Raw genomic sequence first — 21724 nt, forward strand, 5'->3', positions numbered from 1 at the left:
CCAAAAGCTGAACTTGACAAAACAAAACATTTTGCAAGACTGCTTACTTCTTTAGGTAACTGAAAGAAGCTCTACTTCTCCCAAACGGCTGAGTTAGAGGCTGAGTGGAAGGCTTTAACGCAGTGGTCCGCAACCTTTCTAAGGCTGCAGACCGGTGGGGGGGAGGGCGATCCAGCAGCCGCGCATGTCCGTTTGCACCATGTGTGGCCACAAACGCGTATGCATGGCACTTCCGCGCATGCATGCATGCACGTTTGTGGCCGCGTATGGTGCAAACGCTCATGCGTGGACCTGCCGCGCATGCACGTTTGCGCCGGCAGCCCTGCTTCCCTCTCCCCCCCTCCCACAAAAATAAGTTTGCCGGGCCGTAAGCTAATTGCCCGCTTTGGCGGCCGATTTGCTTGCGGCCTGGGAAGTTTCACATTGCGGGGGGGGGGGTGTGGAGAGGGAGCCGCGGCCCAGTGGTTGGGGACCACTGCTTTAACGGGTATCTGAGTAACGGGATGAATTAGGGCCTATAAATTGACATTCCATGTTGACAAGACTGATATGCTGCTGGTAAGTGGAGAAGCTGCTCAAGGTCTACAGAGTCGGCCTGTCTTGGGAAGGGCTTCATCCCCCCTGAAGGAGCACGTTGGTGGCTTGCGGATACAGCTGGAACTGGGTGTATTGATGGGGGCTCAGGTCTCTTCAACACACAGTGCGTTTTACCAGTTTCAGCTGATACACCAGCTATAGTCATTCCTTGAAAAGTGTGGCCACATTTGGATCACTGTAATTCTCTTTGTAAATAGAAATTCAGGTGGTCCAAAATGTGGTGGGCAGGTTGTTGTTGGTTGTTGTTGGTTACTGGGATCATATCACACCTGTGCTGAAAGGTCTGCATAAGTTTCCAGGCACAACTGAAAGTGTTGGTTCTTACATTTAAATCCCTAAACGGCTTGAGGCCAGAGCACGGGAACACCGCCGTCTCTCAGCCTGCCAGTTAGATTTGCTTCCCCAAACCATGTTCTCTTCTGAGATGAAGCAAGTAGGAACTAGAGAAAGGGCATTTTTGGTTGTGATATCATTTCCCATGAAATGCCCTTTCCTTTGAGGCTCACCTGGCAACTACTATAATATTTTCTAGGTGGCAGGCCAAAACATTTGTTTTTACTTACACTTTTCACAGAGAGGGTTTAATTCAGGGAAGGGGGGGATATAAATTTGAAAATAAGTAACAATTTTTGACTGTTTTTATAGATCTTTATGCTGTTTTTAATGTCTCTGATGTTTTAATGGCTTGGTTTATTTTTATATTAGCTATGATGATGGCTTTATGGTGTTTCCATTCAGAAAATCTCACTGTAAAAATTAATCTATATAAATATGGATCTTCTTTTCATGAACTATTTAGTTCCCTGAGGCTTGGGGGAAACTCTGTGCCACGTCTGCCAGTTAGAATTTTACCTGCCTAGAGCATGGGAAATATTTTTTTTAGTTTGGGCAGAAGATTCAGTCCCTGAGAATTTCAAACTTGTATATTTCCCACTGAAATTTCTACTTGATAGTCCAACATGGCTATAATAATAAGGTTTAATAAATTATCTTTCCATCCCTGCCACCCCTAAGGCCTCTCTGCAAGAAGCCCTCAAGTCAGCCCCTCAGTCTGCATTCTCCGACTGAAATTAAGCTTAGATACACATAAGGAATAATCCCCAAAAGAGTGAGCATTTCAGTTACAAGGAGGATAAAATACTAAGATAAAACTAAAGCCAGTTTAATTCAGACTTGCCAGCCTCACTCCAAAATGAACACAGCTATATTCTACATTTACCTTATCATCAATATCTGTGATATTCATACAGTAGAAGACATCATATTTGAAATAGTCTCTCAGAACTCTTCTCAGGATATCAAATGAGATGTAGGACCTGAAATAATTTTAAAAGACCACCATGTTTTTCCCTGCACACAAAAGTGACACCTAGGAGGGGGGGGCAACACACTGTCTGTGGACCAGACCCCAGGCACACTGGGCTGAATCCTGCAAAGGGAAGTGGAAGCTGCTTGCAGGCCTCCCCCTTTGACCCATTTCCAGCCCCTTCTGACCCACAAAAAGGCAATGGTGGAGGCTGGGGAACCCTCATTCGCCAAAAAGACATATGGGGTTGCAGTGAAAAGAAGGGAAACTGGCAACATGTCCCCTCCTGATTCTTCCCACTTTTGGCGCAACAGACTCCAGTAGCTTAACAGAAAGAGATGGTTTTAGTTGGAGATGGTTTTATAGCCATTCAAAGCCATCTTCAACCAGGGCCTAGCCTAACCTCAACCAGGGCCAGGACCTTTTTGGTCCTGGCCCCTGCCTGGTAGAATTAGCTCCCAGGTGAGCTGCGGGCCCTGCAGGACTTGCCAGCTTTCCACAGGGCCTGTAAAACAGAGCTCTTCCACCAGGTCTATGGTTGAGGCTGGGGTCAGCGACTTAGAACCACCAGCCCTCCCCTGGGATTGGAAGTTACATCATTCCTCTCCATTCTCCCTGCTGCTCTAGTAGCAGGGGGTGGGAATGTGATTATTTTCCGTCATGTTGGAATTTTTAAAGGCTTTTAATGGGTATTTTAATGGGATTAAGACTACTGTTACCACAAGCCTTTTAGGGAGTGGCGGGAAATAAATAAATATAATAATAATAATAATCTTGTTCAAGAGGGCTGAATCAGAGTTTTAAATATACAAAAGCAAAAAAAAAGCAAAGTTCTGTGGCCCCCCTCCCCATCAGACTGACAACTCACATAGTGCACTGGCCTGACCATGTTTATAAAAACAGACACAATTATTTCTTGAAAATAAAATGGTGAGCACTCTTTAGGTATTAAAAATAAATGGGCCCAGATCAGGTTGTCAGCTATTCAAATACCTGGCATGCCCCATGTGGGAGGCATCATACACCGTCGGACCACAGCAATACCATGTCACCATGTTTCCATTTTGGGGCTGAAACACTTCCTTAGGAGGAATGAGAGGCAGAGGAGTTAGAAGAAGCTGAATGTGTTCAATGCTAGTTTCACAAAAGCAGCAAAAGGCATACTAAGATAAGTTGGCAAACTGTGCGGTACTTTTACTTTAAATCAGGGCAGCACTACTGACTCACTACTCAATTCAGACATCACGTTAAACTCGAGAAGCTGAGCTGCAGTTTGATATGACGCTTGACTATAATGATGGCTGTTGCTCCACCTATGGAGGCCATTGGGCCTAAACCAGGCATGCAAGGACTGAAAGATTTACCTTATTACGAGTGAGACTGTTGTACAAACAGAGTTTGGGTTGTTTTGTCCCTTGTGGTAGAGACCAGGGAGGCTGAGTACGCTTGCTTTTACCTAGAAATGAGTTCAAAACACTGGATTAAATTTTCATGAATAATCGCCAAAAGATACTGTTACAGCAAACAAACTCAAAATAACCCTGCTTGTCCTTAATTATTTCACAGTTAAAGAATGGTTGAACAGAAGTCACTTAGAAAAGGATATTATTGTTTAAAGCTCATAATGGATTTGGTGGTGCTATTAAAAAAAGAAGACTGGCAGCAGCAACACAGAAGTTCCGAAAACAATGCAGTGCACAGTTCATCCAGAACTGAGATTCCATGTAAAGAGAAAGGAGTTTACTAGACAATCACTGCCAAGAATGTCCTTCTTCAAGGACATTCTGAAGCATCTGAAAGAAGCCAATCAGCTCCTGCAAGTTCTCACCGGAAAAAAACTGCAAACGCAGTTCTGAGGAGGAAGCAGGTCCTGAGTCATGAAACTGATACGAAGCCCAGAAAAATAATGCATTTTAAGCAATGCCAACACATTCCACTTGCCCTCTTTCTCATCAGTGCATCTCACTTTGTGAAGCCTTCTTCTAGGGTGCTCTTAAACCGACACTTTTACTATTTAAAACTCACTGAACAATCTATCTCTAACCTAGGCTTCTCAACTTCAAAGGATAAATTCAACAGGGAAGCAATTATTCAGAATGTATAAAGTTTCATCAGAGAACCGAACAGCAATACTTTATTAGAACCATCCAGAATTAAAGTGGAAGGAGGAAGGGGTGGTCAGGAGTGGGGTGCTCAGGAGTGGGGAACAGAAGGCAATTGGCTGGCCGCTGGACAGGCAAGCCGGTTGGAGGCGGCGGCACTCAGGCAGGACAGCCACCCTGAGTGGGTGTGAAGCACTGAGTGGCATTTAAGCCATGAGACCAGCTCCTCCTCCTAGGCCTTACCAGAAATATTAAGTGGAACAGATCTGTTAATATACAAATAAATATCTTTCCACCTTCATATTTCGCTAAGGCGTAAGTGGGCAGAGAGTGGGCAGGGCAAAGCGCCTTCCAATTGGCCCCTCACCAAGACAGACAACAGTTCTAGCCAATCGGGTGAGGGCACAATCTAGGCCTTCACCAGGACAGGACAGAAAGGTTTCTAGGCCCTCACCAGGACAGGCTTCAAGGCCCTCACTGGGACAGAAAGCCACGGGGAAGCAGCAGGACACCATGAGTAAAGATGGAGGCCTTCCCCTCGGGCCTAGAAGCACATTCGAGGAGGCCCCGGGTGCGCTTCTAGGTCCGAGGGGAAGACCGCGCCACTGCCAGGGGGAGGGTCGGAAGCAGGCCTTCCCACCAGGCCCAGAAACGCCGTACCCGGGGGCAATGCCACCTCTACGTGTGTGCTGGGCAGCCACGGCACGGGGGCCTTTCAAAGCCCGTTCTCGTGAATGGGCTTTGAATCTAGTATATATATTATAATTTGAACCAATATAAACATGTATCTGTGACTGGCTGGATTCAAAGACCATATCCTGCCAGTGTAAGCCATTTTTAATGGCCAAGAAAAGTTTCCCCAAATAACTATAATAAAGTCACAACGTGCCACCCAGTTTACTGTGCTGACTAATATGGATGGAGGCCAATGTGCCTAGACTTGCCTGTATTTAAGTGGACCTGAGGTTCTTCCATTGAGTACCTTAAGACCAATATTACTATATTCCTTTTCTTTTTCATTAATGATAATGTATGAAAATGAAATATCTCATTCATCTCTCTTTTATATCAACTGCACTTGAGAAACTTATTCCGAAAGAAGTCGGAATACTGGTAAATCCCAGGACTGACAACCAGTAGCAGCTCCTGAGATGGGTGGGTGGTAATATTTGAGCTCCAGCCCCACTGAGTTTCAGTGAAAGGGGGGACACAGCACTTTCTCTGGAGGGTATAAGAAGCTGGTGGGCGTCACCCCAAGGGTCAGACATGACCTGGTGCTAGCACAGGAGATACCTTTACCTTTAGACTAGATTGAGCATGAATATTACTATCATTTTGCAGACAATCCACTGGCTGACCATTTGTTACCAGGCTTAATTCAAGGTACATACAAAGCCCTACATGGGCTTGGTCCCTCTCATCTATGGGACTATCTCCTCCTACCCCCATGCTCCACCATTTCAGCTTCAGTCATGTCATCAGAGACTTCTGCAGGTGCCAATCTTCAAATGGGAAAAATCAATAGCTAAGTAAGATTTCAGTATATTTATTTATTACATTTATATACTGCCCTCCCCTGAGGCTCAGGACGGTTCACATAAAACATAGGGAACAGGAACAATACAGTAAACCCAGTAACCATCAGCTAAATAGCAATAAATAGAGAGAACAATAATCAATAACCTCAACGTTCTAACAATCCCATGGTTGGCTGGTACAGGGCTTTTGGATTCATGTAACTTTTGTACTGCTTAATGTGTCCTGTTAATACTTAAGCTACTCTTCGGTTCTTTCAGGTGGTTCCAAACTTCAAAAATCCTAGTGCATTGTTTACTGAATGTCCCACTTTGACTCACTATGTGCTATCTGGCAGAAAGATGGATTATAAATAACTAGCAAGAAAACCCACTGCAAGCAGGAATGCAATGGGCACTAAGACCCAGGGAACACCGGGAGGTGCAGCTCTCTCTCTCTGTCTCTCCTGTCTCTCTCTCTCTGCGTGTGCTCCCAGCAGGAGGCATAACAGGTAATGAGGGCTCATTCTTAGGAGGGAAGTAGGGCTGGTGTGCAGTTTGGGGCAGCTCTTTGTCTCAGTCTCTCTCTCCCTCCGTCACAGCAGGGGCAGCTCTCTCTGTGTCTCTGTCAGCAGCTTCGGGCAGCTCTCTCTGTATCTCTCTCTGCCTCCGTTGCAGCAGGAGCGACAGGAGAGAATGAGGGCTCATGTTTGGTCTGGCAGGGCTCTGTGCGTCTGTCTCTGGCATGTCTGAGAGGAACATGGCTAGTGTCCAGGGAAGGAGGGCGGGAACTGTAGGGGCAGGGCCAATCAGGGTACAGCCAGTGTTGCTGGCTGCACCCTGATTGGCCCTATTCCAACTCAGACAGCCGGATGGCCCTTTGTGTGATTTTAATTTTCTATCATGTATTGGTAGCTATGTCTCTTCAATTTGTACATACTATTCCGAGAGCCACAGTGTGGCCACCCCTGTATATTCTCTCACTGTTACAAAACAACAGTGTCATAAATCCATACCACAAATTTTATCAGGAATTATTCAAAAGAAGCTTGATTTGTGAACCACCAAAAGAGGAAATTATGTAATCTATCCCAAATCTTAGAGAGAAAAACAGACTAGGAATGGAATGGTAGATAGATGAAAGATAAAATAGTTTAAAGACTAAGTAGTTTGAAACACTGAGATAACGGCAAAAAACACTGACCAGGATCCAAAGAACTATTTTATGGACTTTAGCATTAACAGTGGGATTTTTAGCTTTTTCCTTTGAGTAGTAAACCTTTGAGCCATATTAAATTTCCAAGACTTTCCAATTTCAAAAGCAGTTTTTGCCATGTGCCACAGAGGCTAGAGCAGAAGCAACACAAACCCCCAAAGCTCCTTGGGTGCCCAGTGTTAGTTGAATAGTTCTCTGGAATCTGGAATCTTTACTTTGTACATAAACACTGATTTCTTCATTTCACACTCTGTATCTTGTCTCACATGCACACAGCTAGGATGGAGGGGGGGGGAATCTAACTGAGTGGGAACTATTTCAGGGCTGAACACACATTGTCAGGGCTGAACACACATTGTAATCAAACAAGTACAAAGAATCCTGCTCAGTAGGGTCAAAATGAACACAAAGTGATTCCTGAAAAGCAGCATCAGAAGAATTCTAAAGTTCTCACAGCTCGCCCTCTTGTGTCCTCAAAGTTAATTTCTTAGAAAGTCCCCTTTAAGCTGCCCACCACAGTCCCTTGCACAGCAATGCAATATTTTCTAAGCAGACTTTAACATATACTTTTCTATAGTAAAGACTTTGTACTGAAAATTTAGGGCAGATATAATTGGTAGGGTGTGGGAGGGCACACCTGCAGCTAACTAAGCAGTGACACTACCTGGAGTCATTACAGGTAGCTAAATTCTTGCTTGTCAGTCCTGAGGAACTCTGCACCATGTAATAAAGATTCTTTCCTCCAGTTTCTTTTTGTTCACTTCTGGCTATAAGACTCCTGGGGAGAAGGGCCTGTAGAATCCATTTTATGGAATGTTACTGCTGGAACCCATCCGAAAGAGAGTTCATTACCTGGCATCTTGACAGAGAAGTGTGATCAGCTAAAGCCTCAGCCATAGAAGTATGGCAGAATTAGCTCACACTATGTCCTGCTAAAGCTTGAGATTATTATCTCCAAATTCATTTTCCTGGGCTTCTACTGTGAGAATGTAATCTAGTCTTAACTTACAGTCTAATGTCACTAATCATCCGAACAGTAAATTTTAATTTAATCAGACAAATAATTTGTTAGGGGGCAGTCACATTTCCCTTCCTCCACTCATCATGCTACACTTTCTTCTTTTCCTGTCCCCTTATTACATTAAAGTTTCATGCAGAAAACACCACCACCACCACCCCACCCGCTTCCCCTTTCCCCCTTACTCAGTATTCCGGAGTTATTGCATCCCTATGCAGACTGACACCAATTGAAGGCCAGTGATTTCAACGGGCTTAGATTGAAGTCTCTCCACATAGGAATGCATTGTAGATGTGCTATGCAGGAAGGGACAGCCAGAGACAACCACCAGGCCAACCTCTGACACTCTGTTGTTTTGATGCTGTACTCTGAATTTTCAAACTGGCAGAGGCTCCCCAGGGTCTTTCCTGTCACCTTCTGCTGGGTCTTTTCAACTGGAGGTGCCGGGGATTGAACCTGGGACATTCTCCATGCCAAGCAGATGCTCTATCCCTGAGCCAAGGTCTCAGATCAAAAGGAATGGTGCCTGCAAGTCCCCCCAAACCTATGGTGAGGCAAAGTCAGGGCTCAGAGGTAGAATAACTTCTGATCAGGAATAATCATCAAATGTAGAAATAAAACATATCATTGACTCCCTGCCCACTAGCCCCTCCCATTACTCACTTGTTTGGGGTTGACAGGAGTCATGCTTTTCATTGCTGCCATCATAGATTGCTTCTATGTGCCTGTACCAGCGAACCACATGGAAGTGCGGGTCCCCAGGTGGGTTCGGAAGCTGTCTGAAAACTTCCACATCTGCCTGGGAGAATATGAACCCCTGGATATAACTACGAGTGCTGAGGTACTCATTCAGAGCCTTCCACCTGGCTTCCTCTTCACTAATGCTCAGAATACAACTGTAGCCAGAAGCTGCAAAGACAGAGGCAGATGACAAGCAGTCAGATCTCCTTGCTCAAAAGCAGCCCGAAGCAAAGAATCCCTCCGTCTCGGTTAGGACCTTGAGTTCTATGGAGGGGCAGCAGCTAGGCCCTGCAGCATGAAGCAGCAGAGGAGGCAAAACAACCCAAGTTAAAAAGTGGATATTTTTTCTTGTTAAATTTACCTACCTAAGTCACATGGGGTGGATAAACAGTCTCCAGGGGACCAGACAGAAAATTTTCCAGGTTACAAATGACTAGAAATGTAACTGTATGGGCAGGTCAGCTAGTCAAAGCTGCTGTATGCTAGCCTTATTTACAAGACTGGAGCATTACAGTAACACCGTGGGTATATTTTCTCTCAACTTTACAAGAATTTTACAAGGATTTTATTCTTAACATAGAATGCAGATGAACTGAAAACTGAATATTGCCAGGAATTAGGCAACACTAATCTTTGACCCCCCAACTCCTGTGGGAAGATTGTGGTGTGCCAATAAATGGGAGGGGGGAAGAAAGACAAGGGTTGAGCTTGGCCAGACTCTGTGGGGGAAAGCCAAGCCTCAGCAACATTGCAAGTGTCTCAGGGGCTCAACATACAGCCAGGTAGTGTTTGGGCAAGACGAGAAGACATTAATGGGCATCAGATGTGCTCATGGCCTTCTCCCATGGCCACTATTATCATGGGTCCTGCTATCAGCCTCAGGGGCTTGCCGCAGGGTAGCCCAACCATACAAACCTCCTAAAGCACAGACTCACCAGAAGTGCCGAAAAGCTCACCCCATATTGAGATGATCCTCCTTGGCCAAAGTTGCAAAGGGGGAATTTTGCCCTTCGCAACAGGAAACTAGATGTTCCATTTGTGGGAGCAGAAGGAGAATGTTCAGATAAACTGAGAAATGTTAAAAATCCTCTTCCTTAATCTCACTAAGGATGTATTGTTTCCAGCCTGATCAAAGTCTTGCTGTGAGCCAGTATGGTGTCATGGTTAAGAGCAGTAGCCTCTAATCTGGAGAACTGGATTTGATGCCCAGCTCTTCTGTATGCAGTCAGCTGGGTGACCTTGGGCCAGCCACAGTTCTCTCAGCACTCTCTCAGACCCGCCTACCTCACATGGTGTCTCTTGTGGGACGGGTAAGGGAAGACTATTGTAAGCTGCTTTGAGATTCATTGGGTAGTGAAAAGCAGGGAATAAAAACCAACCTTCTTCTTTAAGAGTGTTTTTCGACCTCAGATGACCAGTTTTGCCTTTTACCCCTCCACTTCATTCAAACTGTCTTAAAAGTACAGTGGTAGTGGTAAAATAACTGTAGACAGACATTATAAAGAAGTTCCACCCTGAATGCTGGAAATCTGGTTCCACCTGCCACACAATCTTTGATTAGAATCTCTTGCCCAAGGAGGAGCCCCTGAAATAATTTTTCAGGCTTTGAGGAGCTCAGACGTGATGTCAACTGACCATGCCTCCCTGCATGCCCCCCAAAAATGCCATGTAACCAGAAGTAACATCACCACCTGCATTAACAGGAAGGCTCAAGGAGGATGGGGGGGGGGACAGAAGGTGGTTTAAAGTGGGAGTAGCCCCGCAAGCTCTGCCCCCTCCCAGGCACAGAACCCAGGCATGCAAGGAGGGGGAGCAATAAAAGCGGCCAGTTCCCTGTCTTGTGGCTGAGTCCAGTAAGTTATGCGGAGAAAGGCTGCGGGCCCCCTCTGAAGCTGCTGCAGACCCCTGAGGATCCATGGGCCCCTGGTTACGAATCTCTGGGTTAGAGGCAAGCTTTATCAGGTCTACTCAAGAGAAGTTCCATTTTACTTAATTGGACTAACTTTAACCTACTCAGAATCTTTGCTAAGCAAATTTCTAATACATTCAATGTGAGAGAAAGCTGAAATAGGTTTGGGATCATTAGTGAGAGAGTCAGCAGATAGTACTAGAAATAGTTAACTTCTTACCAGTTAGATATTGCTTGGATTGGCCACCATCTCAACAGAGCTCAACATACCTTCAAAACTTTGTCTCAAACTATTTATTACCCTATTTATGAGAGCAAAAGCACATACAGCAAAGTTCAACATATTTACACAAACTGATGGCCAAGTGCAAAAGGATAACAAATCAAATAGTATGTTGAATTAAAGTTTTTTTAATCAATTAAAACAACAATTTTAATTGTCCATGTCAAATTCCAAGAGAAGTAAAAGTTCATTTTAATGTTTTCATTTCTCTATTGAAGGTGGTTGCCAATGTCATAGTCACCTAGAGTACTAAAAACCTTGGCCTGGCCTTCACAGCAAGCAAATTGGTCAAATGAATGCTCAGAGCTGAACTATGTGAAGCTATTTTTTGAAAGTCAGGCCTGGGTTCTCCCAACCGGATATTCATACAGTACAGTCCTGGGCATGCTGCTCCCCAAAGGGTCAAATAGCTTCCCCCAGGACTGCTTCAGGGTGCGAAAATGGTACAGGAGGAAGAATGAATTTCTTTCTGCCCACATGCTGTCGACTCTGAACTAATCAAAGCTCAAGCTCCTAGGGACTGAGTCCCAGCAATATGTTGTCTGGCTGATTTTATGTGTGCTGGGTTGGGGATCTCAGACATGTCTATTCAAAAGAAAACCCCAACAACTTGTGCATTTCAGCCCTCACAACAGACTATGTGGCAAGTTAGCTGCAGCCAGGCCCTGATCTTGAAAAGAGGCTACATTAATTAGATATTCTAGAGATAAGGGGATAAGAAATATAGACAGAAGTACGTAATTCAAATTCTTAAAAGACAAACTCAGCACTGGTACATATTTAGTGACAGATTACACAAATGAAATATTAGCAGTATAATCTTAGGTAATTATCACAATTGTCACAATGTAAGGTATTTTTAAAATGTAGTTGTAAGTGAAGTCCATACTAAGTAACCAATTTTTCCAGTCAAATGAAGACAATTGCTGTCTTTAAAATTCTTTAACACAGTGCATTTCTGCCTTTCTAAACTACAAGTACCCATCGTGAATCTCCAAAAATAACCCATGTAATAACTTTTATTGAGACCAACCAAAAACATTAAGACAGTATGCAAGTGTCAGGAACCAGGCAGAAGACACCTAAGTAAAGTCACTTGAACAAGCAATTCTCCGAGACCAGTGTTGTCGTGAAATCCAAAAGGAATATTTATTCAGCAGACTAATACAAGAAGGCATCAACAGGATTAATAGCCCCCATGGGGGGGTTTATACCTGAGGTTGAATAAGGGAGAGGTTCTAGGGATACATAAGGCGAGAATTACAATACTTCTCAGGAGAGCCATCTGGCACCTACTTTGATCTAAAAAGTTACAAGTTTTGAGAATTCACAAAGCTAGCAAGGTCAGGAAGTGATAAGGGGCCTAGTGGAGAGACTCTTTGGAATGCAGAAGGGAGGGAAAGGACCAAAAGGCAATTTATGGGTTTAGTGCTTTATGGCCAACAGCTGGGAGTGTCTGGGAAAAACAAGGGTGAAACATGGGTCAGGAACCAGGGTTCATCACAGCAAGCAAGAGAGGTAGTTTAAGGCCATGATATAAGGCCATCCCCTCATAGTTTGGCGAATTCTATAATTGGGATATGTTTGATTCAGGCATCATTGGCCAATACCCAACCTGGCTAATCCAAGCAAGCCTGATCCCAGCTCTCAGAAGTGAAGCAGGGTCAGCCCTGGCTGGCACTTGGAAGCACAACTTCCAAGGAAAACCAGAGTCGTGACGTGGGGACAGGCAATAGCAAACCACCTTCAAATATATTTTGTCTGGCAGTTAGATAATCTTAGGTTTTCCCAGCTATATTAGATACATGCTGTACGACAAAGAACTGAGTCCAATGGCAGTCTCCATTTGAATTTAACAAAAACCAGTGAATAATTTAGAAGGCCTTCAGGGGTCCTCAAATATTAAAGAGGAATCAGAATGTTATAAGCAAGAAAACCATTGTTTAATGCTGTCTTTGTTTTATTTTTGTTTGTAGAGCTTCTAAATCAAATTGGTATTGAGGTTTTGTGTTTAATTTCAAGGCCACAGAAACTAAATCCCACAAAGAAGGGAAGCTTTTGACATGGTACAGACAGTGAAAGGGATGGATGGGGAGAGATGGATGGCTTGTGGCCAAGGAACATACTACACACTATGGTATCACTTCAAGAAATGCCAACATGGGATAATCTACCTTTAAGAAATGTTGTGTGTTCTTCAAACCAATATTTAGGAGGTATTAGTTGATGCAGCAGGGTGCAGATGAGGATTTTGTGGCTTGCTAGGTGATCCGCAGGCCATGTGTCAACTAATATTTATCTCATTAAAAATCAAAGTCATCTGGGAGAAATCTGCTTATCATAACCCTCCAATTAGTCTATTTAAATAACTGAAGTTTGTATGTAATATTTGTAGCTTATACATTAGCTTTGTCAAGGCATCACTGGCTAAGTATGGGTTTTTTTGCTTGTATGCGTCCTCTGATAAGTATTTCAAGAAAACACAATGCTCCTGAATAAAAGCCCTATGTCTGTATAGGCAGCACACCTCTTTAGTCATCAGTGCATATTACAGGCTGCAAGGATGGAAAGGAGAGCACAAGGAGAGGGAGGGAGAAGAATGCAATTATCTAAAACCTTTCAACACCTAACACTCATCAGTTCACAGAGGGCCCACAATTAATTCTACCATGTCGGTTTGCTTCCTCTGCCTAATATAATCGCCATACTAAAAAGGGAGATTCAGGTGGTGCAGCTTCTCTCTTTGGTACATGATGAACTACACATTCCAAATTCCTTAGTGCAACTTACTTGAAGGTGAAGAAGCCACTCCTTCATAAGTACTCTCAATATACCTTTCACTATCTATAAGGAGAGAAGGAAGAATGGCCATGGAGGCAAAGCTACAGACTAATCCAGTTTAGGGCTAAACCAACACTTGCAGTGGTCGCATGAGAGGTGCTGTAGTCTTGTACATAGTGGGAAAAATCAAGTATCATTCCTCTTCTGTGCTTGCTAAAATGTGAACCTGTGCCTACCTAAATATTAGTATTCTTTTAACGTTTATATCCTACCTTTCTTCCATGGACATTGTTCCCAAGAGGTGTCTTATCCGGCCAAGATGAATGTATCATAGCCCTTCATACTAGCTGTCATTTGAGGCTTTCCGCACAGTGAGTCCAAGCGTGGCTCAACTGCAGTTTAACATCTGCAGCCTAATCCCACAAGCTTTGTTTGCAGTGCACATTATAGCGTATTAGCTGTTACCAAAATTATTCACATTTAAACAATGAACATTTCATTTAGATGTAATATGTCTACCACAAACATAGGAATGCTGATGTTTTCTATAATACCTTTCTGTAAGTGCATAATATCTTACCTTTAAAAGGATTCCATGTCCTTTAAAATGGAGTGCGGGGGCTCTTTTTGCTATGCATCCTCTCAAATTCCAAGTTTTTATTAGAAAATGGAAAATAAGCTCTCGACTGGAAAAGTTTCCCCTTCCCCCTAAATTTCTCCAACTAACGTAAGTCCTCGTGCCTATATCATGTGTGCTTCAATGCCTGAAAAACGTGTACAACCCCCCCCCCCCAAGGAAAAAACCAGCTTACAAACTGTGACATGGCATTGACTCAGCAAGAAAGAGAATAATCTTGTTACTTGTCTTTTAAATCACATAGATTACTAAAATTTTGATGCCGGTATTAGACAACAGGGTTATGACATCCTTGGAGATATTTATTAAAGCTATACAGGTTACAAAATAGTATGGATACTGTGAGTGGGAAGAAGTTGGGTTGTTCCTCAGCAATCACACCACAAACAATTTCTAGTGAGGCAGTGCCAGAAGATCCTAGGGGGTTATTTAGGCAGGGAACACCCCCACAGCCAGGTTTCTGACTACGCATGATCCTTGGTCAAGAGCACTTGGACTCACAGCCAGCTCACTGATTAAACACACACACGGAGACTGCACATTTACTATTTTGGAATGCATATGGTTAGCACTAGATGATGATTGTTATATAGACTGAAAAGCTTGCAATATGAGAGATACACGTTAAAAGTACAAATCCCTTTCTGGATATGTGGCACTGCTATAGTTATTAGGAAGTGCTACACACAGGCACAATCAGTGCCCTTAGATTGCAGTGGCAAACTGCAACTTAAACATCCAGAAGAGGCCCTTATCCCCAGCAGCTGTTCCATCTGAGCAAGCCTGGAACACTACAGGGATCTTTACATTAACAGTTCTGGAACCAACCTACATATGGGAAGTCCATAACTGTCTCTCCCAAGTTTTTAACTGAAATGCAACTGCAAGGAGAGAAATATTAAACAATCACATACACCTTTGCTGTGTGTAGGGCCATAGCCCACTGGAACATTTCAGTTACAGAGAGCTGAGAGCTCTAATCATATACCTGACCTAACATGTTATTTAGCCTAGAATATATTGTTTTTATGGAGGAACCAAACACTTCCACTCCTTATCAAATGAAATGTTAAGATTTCTTTGGCAAACAAAGGAACTGACCACAGAAATTATGTCATTTATCAAAGGGTAGATGAAGCCACAAGAGGTTCAGCCATACTGGACTTAATACTGACTAACAGGCAAGAGTTGGTGGATGAGGTGAACGAGGTGTGGACCCTAGGGGGAAGTGACCATGTCCTCATAGAATTCCTTTTGAGATGGGGAACCAAGGAAGCTTGTAGCCAGACGCGGATGTTGGATTTTTGTAGGGCAAACTTTAATAAACTCAGAGACATGATGAGTGTCATACCATGGACGAGAATGCTGGAAGGGAACGGAGCATGTGAAGGGTGGGCGCTACTCAAATAAGAGCTATTGCATGCTCAATCAATGACTATCCCAGAAACACGAAAACCCTGCAGGAGCTCTAAGAAGCCTATTTGGATGAACAGAGAACTTCAAGAGGAACTAAGAAAGAAAAGGAAAATGTTCAGGAAATGGAGGGAAGGACAGAGCTCTAAAGAAGAGTACCTACAGGTTACTAGGCACTGTAGATCAATCATCAGAAAGGCCAAAGCTGAGAGTGAGCTAAGATTGGCCGGGGAAGCCCATTGTAACAAGAAAAGATTTTTCAGTTATGTGAGGAGCGAACGTAAATAAAGGAAGCAACAGGCCCACTGTTGGGTGCGGATGGACAAACTCTAACGGAAGATGCAGAGAAAGCAGAAAGGCTTAGTGCCTATTTTACATCTGTTTTTTTCCCACAGGTCAAAGTGTTTAGGCACATCTAGAGATGGCCGTAGCCAAAGGTTAGTGTCTGGGTGGCAGGTTAACATGGATAGAGAGGTTGTCGAGAGGCATTTAGCTGCACTGGATGAGTTCAAATCCCCTGGTCCGGATGAAATGCACCCGAGAGTACTCAAAGAACTTTCCAGAGAACTTGCACAGCCCTTGTCCATCATCTTCAGAACCTCTTTAAGGACTGGAGATGTCCTGGAGGACTGGAAGAGAGCAAGCGTTATTCCGATCTTCAAAAAAGGGAGGAAGGATGACCCGGGAAACTACAGGCCAGTGAGTCTGACCTCTGTTGTGGGGGAGATAATGGAGCAGATATTAAAGGGAGCGATCTGCAAACATCTGGTGGACAATTTGGTGATCCAAGGAAGTCAGCATGGATTTGTCTCCAACAGGTCCTGCCAGACCAACCTAGTTTCCTTTTTTGACCAAGTAACAGGTTTGCTGGATCGGGGAAATTCAGTTGATGTCATTTACTTGGATTTTAGTAAAGCTTTTGACAAGGTTCCCCATGATGTTCTGATGGATAAGTTGAAGGACTGCAATCTGGATTTTCAGATAGTTAGGTGGATAGGGAATTGGTTAGAGAACCGCACTCAAAGAGTTGTTGTCAATGGTGTTTCATCAGACTGGAGAGAGGTGAGTAGCGGGGTACCTCAGGGCTCGGTGCTCGGCCCGGTACTTTTTAACATATTTATTAATGATCTAGATGAGGGGGTGGAGGGACTACTCATCAAGTTTGCAGATGACACCAAATTGGGAGGACTGGCAAATACTCCGGAAGATAGAGACAGAGTTCAACGAGATCTGAACACAATGGAAAAATGGGCAAATGAGAACAAGATGCAATTTAATAAAGATAAGTGTAAAGTTCTGCATCTGGGTCAGAAAAATGAAAAGCATGCCTACTGGATGGGGGATACGCTTCTAGGTAACACTGTCTATGAACGAGACCTTGGGGTACTTGTGGATTGTAAACTAAACATAGCAGGCAGTGTGATGCAGCGGTAAAAAAGGCAAATGCCATTTTGGGCTGTATTAACAGAGGCATCACATCAAAATCACAAGATGTCATAGTCCCATTGTATACGGCACTGGTCAGACCACACCTGGAGTACTGTGTGCAGTTCTGGAGGCCTCACTTCAAGAAGGATGTAGATAAAATTGAAAGGGTACAGAGGAGAGCGACAAAGATGATCTGGGGCCAAGGGACCAAGCCCTAGGTTGAGGGACTTGGGAATGTTCAGCCTGGAAAAAAGGAGGTTGAGAGGGGACATGATAGCCCTCTTTAAGTATTGGAAAGGTTGTCACGTGGAGGAGGGCAGGATGCTGTTTCTGCTGGCTGCGGAGGAGAGGACACGCAGTAATGGGTTTAAACTTCAAGTACAACAATATAGGCTAGATATCAGGAAAAAAATTTTCACAGTCAGAGTAGTTCAGCAGTGGAATAGGCTGCCTAAGGAGGTGGTGAGATCCCCCTCACTGGCAGTCTTCAAGCAAAGGTTGGATACACACTTTTCTTGGATGCTTTAGGATGCTTTGGGCTGATCCTGCGTTGAGCAGGGGGTTGGACTAGATGGCCTGTATGGCCCCTTCCAACTCTATGATTCTATGATTCTATGTCCTCTGAAATTTCAAACTGGAAAGATCCAGTATTTAAATTTTGCTTTTAGGGTTAACTTGTATATTTTTGAAACTCTTCTGTCCTGAAAGAGGACCCGAACACTAATAGATATTACTGGCCAGCCAGAAGCTAGGCAAGTCCAAGAAAATGCACACAAGCCTACCTGAAAGAATGTGAAAATATCTTGCTAAGTACACAAAACGTACCTAGTTTAGTCTTCTTAAATGCTACTTATAGAGGCCAGGCTACACGATATAAGCATATGTAAGAATCTTGTAGATGGAAATATTTTGTGTGTGCACACAAACACATCCATACGTAACTAGAAAAATATATATGAAATTTCAGTATGAAAAGGATGTATCAATTTTTAATAAACTGGGTTACTTAGGTCTGAGATCTTCTACGGGGAAACGTTTGTGAGTAACCCACCATTGGAAACATGGCAAATATATGCAACAACAGAGCCCCAGTAATGGAAGGCCCTGCTGAAGGAGGCTTACCTGGCATCTTCCTTATAGGACTTTTGGTAGGAAATGAAAAAATTCAGAGACCTTTTATTTATGGCAGAGATGCAGTTCTTTAAATGCCTGCTGATGCTTTTACAATGTTTTATTTTATTATGAACCATTCAGAGGACTTCATTCTAGAACAGTATATAATCATCAACCAAATAAATAATGTGTGGGCATGTCACAAATTTTCATCCTCGTCTACCCTACAGGGCTGTTGAGAGGCTAAGAATGATAGATTTTCATGAGTTCCTAGGAGCATGGGAGGGAGGTAAATGTACATGACACAACTTGTGATCCCTAGTGACACCTGCCAGAGGTGACCCAAAACACCAGATTTGCAGCTTCCCAATCATCATCTGTTTTTGACATACATCCTTTGGAATGCGAACTATGGCCATTTCCTTTTTTAAAATTAATGGTTCCAAGCCAAGCACCTCTTAACAACATATTTAAAGGGAAATGCCGAGAACTAGACTTATGAACATTAACTGTGTGTTCACTTTATCTGATAGAGGGTGCCAGAAGCAAAACAGCAACATGTATTTTTTTAATGTACTTATACTATTTAGTTAGTACATTCATATCCCCACCTTTCCTTCATCTTACCTTCACAACTACTCTCTTAGATAGGTTGGGCTAAAAGAAAAAAATGACTGGGCCAAGTAAACCCAGAAAATTTCTATAGCAGAGTGAGGACCTGAACTCAGACTTCTTCAGTCCAGATCTGACACTTTAAACACTACTTACCTCCCAGGTAAGTTTGTAAATAATGTCAGGAATAAAGTCATGTCGTAGGCTAATGACCTGATGGCTGCCTTTGTTTTAAAATATGACCAGTTTTTTAATGAGATAACAATACTATAAATGTAATCAGGGTTTTTTTTAACATGGATCAATCTGTATTAGATAAACAACTACAAACAGTTAAGTGATACATGAGCTCATTGCCCCAAACCTATGTACTACTTTTTAAAGAATTCATGGGCCCAGTGTTTTTGCACACTTTTGTCAGTCATTAGTTTTTAACAGGGCACTTTGACTTACTTTCACATGAACTAAACTGACCCCCTGCAAAGTCTACAATATAGTAAACAAAACACACTGAGCATTGTTCTTGGCATCTCTTTTGGAAGTTAACATACCCATTGACTACATGCCTGGGTTATATCTGATGACCTGAGCAAGACTTTACTACAACACTACACATGAGGCAAAAAAGATAGGATGGGAATTTCCCAAAGATAGGGTGGAATATAAATCAATACATTAATCCATAAAGCTCTACTGTGACGGCCACCATGTTTTAATAACATAGTGGTATGGACTCCATCCAAACCACGCAATCCTAATGCAGTCACACTGACAGTTGCTAGATGGATGCAATATTTTATAATTAACTATCACAATCATCAAATAAAGTCAAATTTGGCATTCCTGGCTGCTCCATCTCAAGAGCAACATCTGTTCAGCAGTAATTCTTACTGATCAACAGGCTTAACAAACTGAGTCCATTGGCACCTTTAAGACCAACAAAGATTTATTCAAGATGTGAGTTTTTGTGTGCATGCACACTTCCTCAGACAATGGAACAGGGATCATAAAAGTACAGATATAAGGAGAAAGTAAATTAGTAACAAATTAGTAAACAGCCATCACAACTCTTTGCTACGATAATTCTTTGCTAGGAAAGCAAATCAGTCCTTTGGGTCCAATTGTCATTCACAAAAAACATTGGGACAATAAAAATGGAGGAAAGGTATAGAGGCAGCTGTTCAGATAAAGAGGACATGACTGAAGTTTTAAAGGAAATATGAATAGTATGAAAACAGTGGCATCTTGGTATGACACAACACAGGGAATTCAAAGGATGTGGTGATAGCCACTGGAAAGCTTTGTAAAAGGGTTAAACAAGGAAAAGTCAGACTACCAACAGCTGCAATAGCTATGTGGAGACTTCAAAGACAATGTACCTGGCAATCAGATGGCTCTGAAGGAGCAACAAATGCCTTCCCATACTCTCAGCCCCCACTGGACATTCCAGGGGCAATCTGACTGATGTAGAAATGGAAACGGGATGCTAGACTAGATGGTATGCTGGGACTGAACAAGAGACTAAAATGTGGGATTTGTGCCAGAGAATGTAGTGATGGCCACAACAATCAACAGCTTTAACAGGGCACTCAAAAGCTCACATAAATCTTTATTGGTGTTAAGGGTGCTACTGGACTCTGATTTCATCATGGAAGATAGTATGTATCAATGGCTACTAGCCATGGTGACTGAGGGGAACCTTCACATTCATAGGCACTTTCTGAACTGTAGAGTCAGGAGGCAATATTGGAGGAAGGCCTCACCCACTATGTCCTGTTGTTGGCCATCCAGAAGAACTGGTTGGCCACTGTGTGAAACAGGATGCTGGACTAGGTGGACCACTTGTCAGATCCAGCGGGGCTCTTATGTTACAGCTGTTATCTTACTGCTGTTAATACTCACCTTAAATAGATCCTCAGACCATTTGCAAATGACTGGAAAATAACGTAGAGAGCATGGCTCATTGGAAGAGTAACCATATTTTGAAAAGCACTATGACAGATCTAATTTTAAATACTACTATTTAAGCTGTGATAACTGCTACTAACTAGGGATCTTCCTAACCTTCCATCCCAAAAAAGAGGACGTTTTCATCAATTTTTAGGAGTCCCAAAGAGGGCAGACACCCCCCAAAATGACGGCACTTCCTCTAAAAGAGGACATCCGGTAACCCGAGTTTCTGGGGATCTAAAGACACGTCTTCCCACCAAAACCGTGGAGTTATCTCAGGTCTATGAGGAGAGCAGAGTCACAGCTCCACCTCGGCGTAGCCCCCCGGTCGCTGTGAGCTTACAGACTGCATGACACGGCGACTCGTCAGGCGCCCTGAATCCCCAGCGCCCACGAGGGCGGCGGGAGTGAAGACATCTCACCGCCCCGGCTGCAAGACGATCATTATGACATCACAATATCACGCTCCGACCCGACAGACCGGGGGGGGGGGGGTGCGGGAGGTCCTACAACGTCCCTGCCCGACGCCAAGCCCCGGTCTGCTTCCAGCGGGGGCTCGCTGTCTAGGAACCCCAAACCGAAACTCACCAGCTGCTGCCATGCCTCTTCCCCTCTGCCTCCTAGCAAGCGCCGCTCTAGCTCGCTCTCACACAGGCTGATGCAACCAACAGCATGTCCGGAAGACCCGCCCCGCCGCAGCCACTGTCGTCAGGCGCGGGGTAACTAGGCAACGAGAAGACGACTCGTCGCTCATAAACCGAGCGACTATTCTGACCCCATGGGAAATCAGCCTGCTGCATTCACTGGGGTCTACATTGCGTTACCACAATGTAGTACTAGTAAGAAGTAGTAGCAATAGCAGTAGTACTAGAAAGTAGACTTTCCACCACTAAGTGTTACGTTTTTAAAAGGGATACATGAAACTGTCTTTTACTAAATCAGATCGTTGGTCTATCAGGATTTTGTCTACCCCGATTAGCAGCAGCTCAGGTTAGAAATCTCATTCCAGAAACTGGGACAGGACAGGACATTGCAAAATCTTCAGTTCATTGGGTATTTTTATACAGTATAGGGAGCAGCCAGTCACCCCTGCAATGCATTAAC

The 21724-nt window shown here is 43.6% G+C and overlaps 1 protein-coding gene across 5 annotated transcripts in view; it reads right to left on the reverse strand.

The window, feature by feature from the left end:
- Window positions 1-21332, reverse strand: part of CARS1 (cysteinyl-tRNA synthetase 1) — a 50230-nt gene extending 28898 nt beyond the window's left edge. The window contains exons 1-5 of one of the 5 annotated variants that reach the window (XM_077321543.1): window positions 21209-21332; window positions 8417-8662; window positions 3268-3359; window positions 2897-2985; window positions 1817-1913 (exon numbers count right to left, since the gene is read on the reverse strand). In XM_077321543.1, coding sequence (XP_077177658.1) covers window positions 1817-1913; window positions 2897-2985; window positions 3268-3359; window positions 8417-8662; window positions 21209-21221 — 537 coding nt within the window. In that variant the 5' untranslated portion in view covers window positions 21222-21332. Of the gene's footprint in view, window positions 1-1816; window positions 1914-2896; window positions 2986-3267; window positions 3360-8416; window positions 8663-20572; window positions 20594-20734; window positions 20757-21208 lie in introns of those variants that run through there. The other 4 variants (XM_077321544.1, XM_077321545.1, XM_077321546.1 and 1 more) reach the window with 4 other exon arrangements.
- Between the last annotated feature and the right edge of the window lie 392 nt (window positions 21333-21724).

The sequence above is a fragment of the Paroedura picta genome, chromosome 2 (genome assembly GCF_049243985.1).
Source record: "Paroedura picta isolate Pp20150507F chromosome 2, Ppicta_v3.0, whole genome shotgun sequence".
In the NCBI taxonomy this organism is placed as follows: domain Eukaryota; kingdom Metazoa; phylum Chordata; class Lepidosauria; order Squamata; family Gekkonidae; genus Paroedura; species Paroedura picta.